The following is an 11,336-nucleotide window of genomic DNA, read 5'->3' as shown; positions in this document are numbered from 1 at the left end:
AAAATAAATTTTATCAGTATTAAAATAGTGGATTGTGTCTGTACTAAGTTAATTAATTGTCAAGAAAAAAATCTCTACAATGTGACATTACTATTTTGAAACTACGTATATTTGTCTTTTTCTTACAAAACGCCATAATTTTTTATTTGACGTATAAATGACATTTTACATTTAATAAGGATATGAACATGAAGCTTTTTTCTACAGTCATGTTCTTTTAAAAAAAAGTAGAATTCAAATTTTAGATACATTAAGAAAATAATTTTTAATATAAAAGTAAAAATTAAAAGTTTTTGTGGCAATAAATTGTATTAAAATATGTAATTCAAGTAAGTATTACGATTAAAAATATTAATCCAAGTTGAAAATTTGTAAAAATTTTTTGCAAGCAGATAATCTATAAATACATACATAAATATGTATGTATATACATATGTACGCTGCAATATACATGATGTACATTGCAGCTTTGCAGATGCACATACCGAACAATAATTTCTTTTTTATAATTTTTAGGAAATTGTTTTTTAAAATTATTATACATCTTTGCCTTTTTGAAAAAAAAAAACTAATTGTATTATTTAAAAATGGAAGGAAAAATGTGTTTAAATCCATCATGTTCAGCACCGGAATTGATTTCACTTGTACCTCATGAACCAGAAATAAATCGGGAAATTATAAGTGATCCGCATATTTTAAAAGAGCCACTTTTAGTAAATGGTTACACATCAGTTTTTAATGTAAGTGGAAAAAGTGATGACAATACAGAAGCGAGTATTAATTTTAATAAAACTCAAATAAAATACCAAATATTACAAAATACACATGTTCATGTTACGAATACTGTAATAATTGATACTGAAAAAGATATTTTACGTAAAATTGAAGATAATGATCCAACTACTTTAAAAAAATTATTAGATTCACAAAGAATGTCGGCAGCAAAAAGATTAAATACATTTATAGAAAGTGTATCAAAGACAGTAAAATCCGCTAGAAAATCTACAACAAAACAAAATATAAATTTAAATCATCATGATCCAAAACCACTTTTATCGACACATAAAAGATTAAAAATAACACAACCAATAACCAATCCAACAAATTTACCAAAAATTCAATTCATACCTGCAAAATCTTCAGTAATTACGCCACAAGTTTCAAATGAATCTTTAGTTACATCTGCTGCACATCCTTCTCTAAAGATAACTTCAGTTACCTCAATGAATGAAGCATCAGTACCACAATTACAGAAAGTACAACCTGTTGCAATACAAGCAGCACCCGTTCCTGTCGTACCACAATTACCTTTATCACCAAATTCAGCACCACTTCCATTAATTTCTTCAGTACAAAGTGTTGGGCAACCGGTTATTCGAGCACCTATGTTTACAGAACAAGAAAAGTAAATAATTTTTTTAAGTCAAAATAATTTTCATTTTAATATTGCGTATGTTATTTTGTTTAAGGTCTGAATTTCAAAAAATGAGAGAAGAAATAACTGAACTAAAAGAACTTTTGAAGCAGATTGGAGGAAATGTTCGTAAACACGATACATAATAAAACCGTTAAACAAACAATTTTGCATATTTTCTAGAACGGAGATGGTTTAAAATTTTACTTTGCTAATAAAGTAAAGTGCGAAGTTAAGAGTTAAAAACTCTCAACATTTTCTATTGTAATGTTTTTTTATATATAAATTAATTATACAAAATTATTTCATATTTAAATATAATATATGTATATGTAATAGAATTTAAAAACTAAAATTAAAGGAAATTAGAAAATGCACTAACAACAAATTAAAATACGCTTGTTTTTTTTAAATATTCAATCATTCAATCAAAACGAAAAGGCTACAATTTGCAAAATTTATTACATTAGATTTTGCTCGGTCGTGGAGTATAAATGTCAGCCTGTGTAACATCTATATTGTAACATCTAACGTGTTGTAATAAAAAATGAACAATTACCTAAAAAAATAAAATTACTTTTTGGTAAAACCAACAGTCCAGGCTATGTTAAAAAATAAAATAAATGAAAAAGAAAAATAAACAAAAAACCATCTGGTAATCTGACAAAAATGACAATTGAATAATTGACAGATGAAATTTAAAAAGGTTTTCTGTTTCAGCACACAAGTTTAAGTCTCAGTAATGAGTCGTTTACATGAGCTAAAAAAAATTAGTCCAAAAAAAAAATATTTCCAGAAAAAAAATTTTAAATAAAATATTTGAATTTAAAAATAAAATCATAAGTATCTTATTATACAGCATTTTTGGATCCCACAGATTTGGCGATTCTGGCTAAATCAAAATGTCAAGAATATCATTTTGTAAACATAATGATTAAGGGATGAAATTTTTCATGTTTTTTTCTTTTGCACATGAGAGAAATAACTCAAAATTGTCTTTTTTTTTTTCTATTTCTCAATCTTAAATTTAGAAAAATAAAAAGCTAACGTTAAGCAACAATTGTAAACGTGCAACTGCTAAATTATAAAACCTAAATTTGTATCATCTGTTTTATGATTAGCACTCTAGCAGTTTCATTTTCATTGTCAGAATGAGACAACGCGATTTGATGAACCTAAGATTACCTACCTCTCTTGTACTTAATCAATGCGCAGAGGTTTGTTTATTGCAACAACATTGTTTGCACTTTCATTTTGTCTGACAGTCATACTTATTACATACATAAATGTGTGTAGGTTATTATTAAAATTAAATTTGCTTGCTTTAACTTTAAATACTTATAATTTATGATACAAATTTAGTTATACACATAAAAAATTCTTAAATACATACATATAATAATTTTTATATATTTTGGAAATATTTGGAAATATCGCATATGGATTGCATTTGGTATTTTAAATAAAACTTTATTTATGCAAAATAATATATGTAAATGCATTTGAAGTGCATATAAATGCACATACATACATATGTATGTTTATTTATTCAAAATTATTATTAAGATGGCAAAATACTAATTATAAATTTTATGCTTTTTTATTTTAGGCCTGTTGACACACCGCAATCTTATACAAAAGGAGGAATTGGTGCACCTCCGCAGCAGTCAAGATCGGCAGCTAGTCCACTTTCACCACCGAGACCAGGCCCAGGAGCAGCAAATACTTATCCTAGATTTGCAGATGTCACTGCCGTACGTGAAGCGCCACATCGCTACGTTCAGCATAGTGCTTACAGTATTGGAGGTGGAAATGGTGGGTCAATTGTCTCTCATGGTGGACCAAATGGTGGTGGCCCTGGACAAGTGCAACAACAGTATAGAGAAACAACATACGCTCGAATACCTCAAATATCCAGTCAAGCTCAAGAGTATCATAGAGTGGCAGCGGCTGCTGTTGCGGCTGCTGCTGGTCAAGTTATTGTATCTAGTAGCCTGCCTATTGTATCAGTTGGACCCGCCAATACGATGGACAGTTTGGTGCAACAAGCTCAGCAACAACATCATTTACAACAGCAACAAACCCATTCATCACAACAGGCATCAATACTTACCGGTCGCGCCGGGCAAAGAATATCACTTATACCAGCACATCCTAGTGATTACATGTCAAATGCAGCTGCCGCTGCTGTTGTGGCAAGGCAGCCTCCTCAACAGTTACCAGATTGTGGAGGACCATATAAAAAAATGCGTTTGGGTATTGGGGTTGGTGTTAGTGTTTCCAATGTTCAGGAGCAATCACAACAACAATCCCAACAGCAACAACAGCAGCAACAACAACAACAACAACCACAGCAACCGCATCCACATCAGCAAGTTCAACAATTATCAGTACAGCAACAAATTAGTTCATCAAATCACCTGCCATCAATTGTGCCTGCTGGAGCGACTATTCTTAATGTTTCCGCCAATGCACCTGCGAACATAGTTGGGCCTCAACAGCCTGTAGCAATTGTAGCGCCTATAGTTCAAACTGCAGTTTCATCTACAGCTCCTCCAACTCAACAATTAAAAGTAGATACAAGAGAACATAGAAATTTAGCAACAGAAGCCTATCATCCTCAAGTCGAAGCGATCTCACCAACACTGCCTAATGATCCAATAGAAGAACGTCGAACTGCGAAGGATGAACTTTTAATGCAAATTAATAAAGTTGATATGGAGATTAACGAAACAGAAAAGACTATGGCAATGTTGAAAAAGAAAGCTGAAAAGTTAGAGCAAGCTTCATCTCAAAAATTATGTGCGAAAACAGAAGAAACACAAGTAGTGCAACCAAAACATCGTAGTTTAGCCTCTAAATGTTATGCCGAAAATAAAAAACGAGCTGAAGATGTACATTCCACTTTTGATAAACTGGGTCCACCGAATATATTCCCACTCTATAATCAACCGTCTGACGTAGAGACTATCGAAGAACAAAAGAAACGTCATGAAATATTTAAAACACATTTACTTCTGCATATTAAAAAAATTCGTTTAGAAAAGGCTGCTAAAAATTCTGCATTAATTGAAAAATATACTGAGATGACACAAGAATGGCAGAAGAGAGTTGAAAAAGCTGAAAATAGTGTCAAAAGAAAAACAAAAGAAGCAAAAAATCGAGAATTTTTTGAAAAAGTTTTTACAGAGCTTAGAAAGCAACGTGAAGATAAGGAGAGATTTAATCGTGTAGGATCCAGAATTAAATCGGAAGCTGATTTAGAAGAAATTATGGATGGCCTGCAAGAACAGGCAATTGAGGAGAAAAAAATGCGTTCATATGCTGTGATACCACCTTTAATGTTAGATCCCCGCGAACGTCGTTTTGTTTACCATAACGAAAACGGTGCGACGCTTGATATGGTAAACGATTATAAAGATCGACAAAATGTAAACGTTTGGACATCTGGAGAAAAAGAAATCTTTAAAGAAAAATTTTTGCAGCACCCTAAAAATTTCGGGGTTATTGCAGCAAGTTTAGATCGTAAGTCAGCACAGGATTGTGTTCGTTATTACTACCTCAGTAAAAAGACGGAAAATTATAAGCAGTTGTTAAGAAAGTCACGTCAAAGAACTCGAAGCTCACGAAACCCACAAAAGACTGGACAACAACAAGTACCGCAGTGTATTGTTGATTCATTGACAACTGGTGTGACGACACGATTGCAACGTGAGCAACAACAAAAGACTGGCGGTCGTGACCGTACCGCACAATCAAATACAACAGCCACTGGTGCAACAAATATTATTAGTGGTGACATTATTAGTGGCGACATTGATAATGCCCTTATATCGAGTAGTTCTAATAGTACGAATAATGGACAAGTGGCGTCTGATAGTATTGCTTCTGATGCAGCATTGTTTAGCTCAATGGTTAGTAGTTCTGAGGTAGCTAATAGATCGCCTAGTGGTAATATATCAATAAATGTAATAGCTGAAAATGATGCAATTGATAATTCAGAATCAAATACGACAATTAAATTAGTAAATGAATCCATAGGTGCTGAAATGGCAACAGATAATTCTATCGAATTGCGACAATCGAATTTAGGTAATTTTTCAAATGTTAAACAAATTTATATATGTAGAGCATTTTTCTAACTTTTCTTTTCATTGTTTTAGATAATAAAAGTGATAAATCTAATTCGATAACCACTCAAAATACAATCAACGTGGCCCTGAGTAGTATGACAAATACGCCACAATCCCCATTAAGTTGTACAGGGAATGATTTATCGAAAACAATCGCTACTCCCACAAATTCCTCGGTTAATAGCAGTAATATTAGCACAATAGCAAATGGAACAAACAGTAATTTTACAACGTCATCATCGTCTTCATTATTGCAAGCAACATCTTCAACAACGTCTTTGGCTAGTAATAATTCTGCCACTGATATATCGGCTGTGAACTCGCTACAAGCAACAATTGAGAAATCGGAATCAGTTTTAATTGATGGTGTATCTAATACAACAGCAGCAGCTAATAGTAAAGAAAGTATGAGTGCGGCATGCACACTTGAAAGTTCAATTTGTAAAGATAAAATGTCAACGAATACATCGTCAAATGTAACACAGTTGGGTAGTTGCTCTACATCAGAAACAAAAATTGGTGTAGCAGAAAGTGGAGTCCCATCTACAAACGTTGGCACATCCCTCACTAACATTAGTAATATAAGTAACATTAGTAACACAAATAATAAAATTCATAGTAATAGTAGTATTCATAGTAATATTAAAACTAACAATAATAGTAATAATAATAATGAAAACAGAAATTTGAATAAAAGTTGTAATAATAATTTAAATAAAAACAATAGTTCACTTAAAAGTGATAATGATATCAAAAGTGTAAATAATAATAGTGATAATAGTGATAACAGTAAAAATATGAACGATAACAGTTGCAGGAATAGTAATGATATTAAAAATATTAATTATAACGATAACAATAATAAGAGTAATAATGACATTAGAAATAATAAAAATGATAGTAACAATGATAATACCAATAACAGTAACAAAAGTAATAACAATACAACCATGAATAAAAATGATAACAATGATAACTCTAATGCCAATAAAAACAACAATACCGATAATAGAAGTAATAGCAATAATAATAGTACTAGTACAAATAAAGTTCGTAACGAAATTAGCAATAATGAAAATAATGAAAATAATGGTAACATTAGTAATAATAGTAACAACAAAACCAAAAATAATAATGATAAAAATAGTAATAATAAAAATAATGATGGCGAATGCGATAATTCAAGTACTGTTAAGATCAATAAGATTAATACAAGTGATAGCATTGCAAGTTGTAGTAGTACCGCCAGTAATAATAATAATAACGCTAATAATATTAATAATAATAGCAATAATAACAAAAGTAATAGCAGTTGTAACACTAAAAATTTCAATACCAACAACAGCGGTCACAAAAATAAATGTAATGAAGGAAATAGTCAAGATAAAAAATTGAAAGTAGATAACAAGATTGATGAAAAAAATGAATGTTCTAATAAAAACAATAAGGATAATATGTATAACAAGAGTAAGAATACTATGAATAATAATAACTCTAATAATAATAGTAGTTATAGTAGCAATATTATTAATAATAACAATAAAAATTATAATAATAATACTAATAGCAATAGTAATAACAATAATAATAATACTAATAGTAAGAATAATAATGATAATAATAGTAATGAAAATATTAATAATGATAATTATAATAAAAATAATAATATGAATAACAATAACAATAAAAATAATAGTAATAACAATAATAATGATAATAATAATGGTAATAGTAATAACAATAATGAAAATAATAATAATAATAATAATAATGATAATAATAATAATACTAATAATATTAATAATATAAATAATAATAATAATAATAGCAACAATAATAATAGTAGTAACAATAATAATAAGTGTAATAGTAATAGCAACAGTAATAATAATAATATTAATAATGATAATAAAAATGATAATAATAGTAACAACAATAATAATGATGGTAACAGTAATAAAAATAAAAATGATGGTAACAACAATATCAATAATAAAACCGATAATATTGATAAGAAGGTCAATATCTTAACCAGTAATGAAAATAGCAGTAACACGAATAATAAAATAAGCAACAACAATAGTAAAAGTAGTAAAAATGACAAAGCAAATGATAATAAAAACGAGAAAAATACTAATAGCGAAAATAAAAGCAACATTAAACAAAATAACGACAGCAAAAGAAACATTCATAATATCAAAGACGATAGCAAAAATGAAAATGTTGCAAGTAATAGCAGTGACAACAGTAATGTTGGTTGCAGTATTAATAACGATAGTAAAATTAGCGGTAATGGGGATATCGCCATTAAAGGCAGCACCAGCAGAATCGATGTCGCTGGTAAAACAAATAATGTCAATGCTTGCAATAACAAAAATATAAATGAGAGCAAGGATGTATGTAGCACAAATAAAAATACAAAAATAAATACTAATAATAGCATTGATATTAGTAGTTCTAATAATAATAATAATAATATCCATAGCAACAATGAAAAGAATAGTTCTGTTATTGTTAATGATGCTGATAATAGCACTGTTAACATCATTAGTACTAATGATAATATTACTAGTAATAGTAAAACTAGGAATGATGGAAATAGTTATGATGACAGTCAAAATATGAATAAAAGTAACAAAAACGATAAAAATAATGATAATGAAAATAGTAAAATTAATCCAGATAACACGAGTAATCATAATAGAAAATATAATAAAAATGAAGTTTCTGAAAATGATAATATGAATAATAGTAGTAAAGATCACAAAAATGAAAAGGACATTAACAGTAACGTTAATAATGATAATAGTAAAAATAGAGATAATAAAAATAGTAATGTAGATAGTCCTAGTAGTAGTAGTAATATTGATGTCAATATGAGAGAAACCAACTTTGACTCTATTTGTAAAAGAAATGAGGAAAAAAGCAATGTTAATTATAGTAAAAATAAATCTGAAAACAAATCTAATGAAGACATTGATGGTAATGACGGGAACAACGTAACCAGCAAGAATAACAAATGTACTGATGATAGCAACAAATTAAAAATAATTGATGCTGGTAATGATGAGACAAGAAACAACAATACTAGTTCAAGTAAAAACAGTAACGAAAGTAGTACAAGTGTAATCAGTAGTAAAAGTAGTCGTGATGTTAGTGGTGACGAAAACATTTGTAAGGATAGCGCAAATAGTGTTGGAAAAAACGACGATTCTTCTGGTACAAGTTTTGGGACTGGTAATTCCTGCTATCGCGACAACAAAAATTATAATAATGACACGAATAATGAAAGTACTGAAAATAATGGAAATACCGAGATAGTTACAGGCATTAAAATCACTACTGAAAACAATATTCCAAGCAAAAATGTTTCAAATGACAGTAAAAGTATTAGTAATGATAACAATAATCCTAATAACAATAACAATTATAATAAAAGTAATATCGATAATAATGATGACAATAAGAAAATTATCAATAATAGTAAAAATGTCGACAGTAATAAAAGTAACAGCGGCAACAATAGCGTGATTAACAAAAATGATGTTGACAGTAAAAGTAGTATAATTAACAATAGCAAAACTAGTAATGACGAGAACAGTAAAAATGATAATAATTGCAACAAAAATAACGGCAAAATAAAAAATAACGATAATAGTATTGAGAACGTTGACAGGAAAAGTTGTAGCAGTAATGATAGTAACATTATTGGAAAAGAAGATCGTGGTAATATAACACCTAATATCAGTTGCATCAGTACTAATCCCAGTAATAGCACCATACATGAAGATAATCGTAACGATTTTAAGCAAAAACATGAAGAAGAAAAGAAACGGAAGGAAAATGATAATAATTCTTCAAATCGAACAGACGATAAATGCTTTGATAACAGCAGTAGGGGCAAAATTATTGGTAACACTGAACTTTTAGATGACAGAAGTAATAGTACTAACAGCAATAATAATAACAGTGAAAATAATAAAAGTAGTTATGATAAAAACGTTGACCGTTTGCAAGTTGGTATGGAAGATGTTAAAACCCACGTTAGTAAATCAAGTAATATTTACACAACTGATAGTAATAATACATCCAGTAACAATAGTTGTAATAACAAGAATACTAGTAATGATGACATCGAGAAAAGCATTAAAACTACAGAAAAGGACAAAAAAGATAAAAGTGACGCAAAAAGTGGGATTGAACTTAAATATGATAATGATAGTAAGACTGATGCTTCTAATAGTATGAATAAAAATAGCATTTCTAGCAGCAAAGAAAATGATCAGAATGATGCTGATACTAGTATTCATAGTGATATCAGTAACAGTAATGTCGGTAGGGAAATCCGAGTTAACAGCGAAGGTAATAATAACAAGGATAAGATGGATAACAATATCAATAATAAAAACCACAATGATTCTAATATAGTCGGCGTTTCTGGCAGTAATAGTAATAATACTGATAATAGTAATGATAATAATAAAAATAATAGTAAAAATAGATCTGGCAGAGAAAATGAAGGAGAATGTACTAGCAGCAGTAATGAAAATGCAAGCAATAGTGAAAGAGACAGTGAAATGAGAAACAGGAATATTAACATCAACAAAAACCTAAAAACAAGCGACGAAGATATTAAAAGTAATAGCGATGATGATGTCTCTAAAAAACGTGATGCCGACAAACAAAATGTAAAAGCGGATAATGCCGAAAATGAAAATAACAGCGGTGCTATTACTGAAAAGGGCGATCCTATTAATATTAATAACAACAATAGCAAAAATTATTCTAATATTACTGATAAAATGGATATTACCAATAATTCGGAAAACAATATCATTCGTAGTAATGTTATTAATAATGAAAGCAAAAATAATAGCAGCAATGAGAAAAATGATATATATGATAATTTAAGAAATAATAATGAAAATAATAATAAAGATAATAAACAAAGTGACAAAAGTAGAAATAATAATAATGAAAATAATAATAGCAAGAAAAATGAGAACAACGAGAATAATAGTAATAATGTTGATAATAATAAGATTGCTAATACTGAAAACTTTATTGGCAGTAATAGTAGTAATGAAAATGTCAATAAAAATAATATTATTAATGATAATAACAGTAATAATGAGAGTAATAACAACAGTAATAACAATGTTAATAATGTTAATAACAATAATAATGATAATAACAGAAATCTCATTACTGATAGTAATGATATTAATAATAAAAATAATAATAACATAGATAATAATAATTGTAATAATAATAATTCATCAATTGTTACTTCTGTTACTGATATAAATACAAGCCATATAAATGATGGTATTACAACAATACAACAACCGCTACAACATTCTCTTAATGCTCCTAATGGAATTAAATCTGAAATTGTAATAGCTGCTGCTAGTGTTTCGGCTATTAATTCCACTGTTGTTACATCAGCCTCCTCTAATTTTTTGTCAAACGATATGAATTCTATTGATAAAAATAAAGATAAAGAATCTATATCAGTGATAGAGGACAGTAATAATAGAAATAAATTGAATAGTTGCGGTATTAAAACTAAATTGTCGGAATTCATCGACAGTAGTGATAACTCAGATGTTAGGTAAATTTAATATTTTATATATTCATTTAAAATTTTTAGTTTAAAATAATTATTAATATATTTACATAATTATTGTTTAATTTATTAGAACTATCAAATGTAATCGAGTAACGAGTTTGAAAGAAAATTTTTTTAATTAGTTTTTAACATTATTCTAATTATTTAAATGATTTAT

General features: G+C 28.6%; 2 protein-coding genes across 2 annotated transcripts in view; both read left to right on the top strand.

Moving 5' to 3' along the window:
- The first annotated feature begins 211 nt into the window (after nt 1–211).
- LOC129618439 (uncharacterized) lies at nt 212–1,784 on the top strand. The gene is made up of 3 exons (XM_055533176.1): nt 212–329; nt 517–1,405; nt 1,470–1,784. Exons 2-3 carry the CDS (start codon nt 588–590, stop codon nt 1,558–1,560), a joined length of 909 nt encoding a protein of 302 aa, XP_055389151.1. The 5' UTR covers nt 212–329; nt 517–587; the 3' UTR covers nt 1,561–1,784.
- Nucleotides 1,785–2,853: 1,069 nt separating this feature from the next.
- Nucleotides 2,854–11,336, top strand: part of LOC129616958 (extracellular matrix-binding protein ebh) — a 61,487-nt gene continuing 53,004 nt past the window's right edge. Inside the window, exons 1-3 of the mRNA XM_055532433.1 lie at nt 2,854–2,867; nt 3,024–5,506; nt 5,578–11,161. Of these exons, the coding sequence (XP_055388408.1) occupies nt 2,854–2,867; nt 3,024–5,506; nt 5,578–11,161 (8,081 nt within the window). The remainder of the gene's footprint in view (nt 2,868–3,023; nt 5,507–5,577; nt 11,162–11,336) is intronic.

This window comes from Condylostylus longicornis, unplaced genomic scaffold (genome assembly GCF_029603195.1).
Source record: "Condylostylus longicornis isolate FDR11 unplaced genomic scaffold, ASM2960319v2 ptg000006l, whole genome shotgun sequence".
NCBI lineage: Eukaryota > Metazoa > Arthropoda > Insecta > Diptera > Dolichopodidae > Condylostylus > Condylostylus longicornis.
The sequence above is the reverse complement of the archived record's forward strand: the minus strand, read 5'-3'. Positions and strand labels throughout refer to the sequence as shown.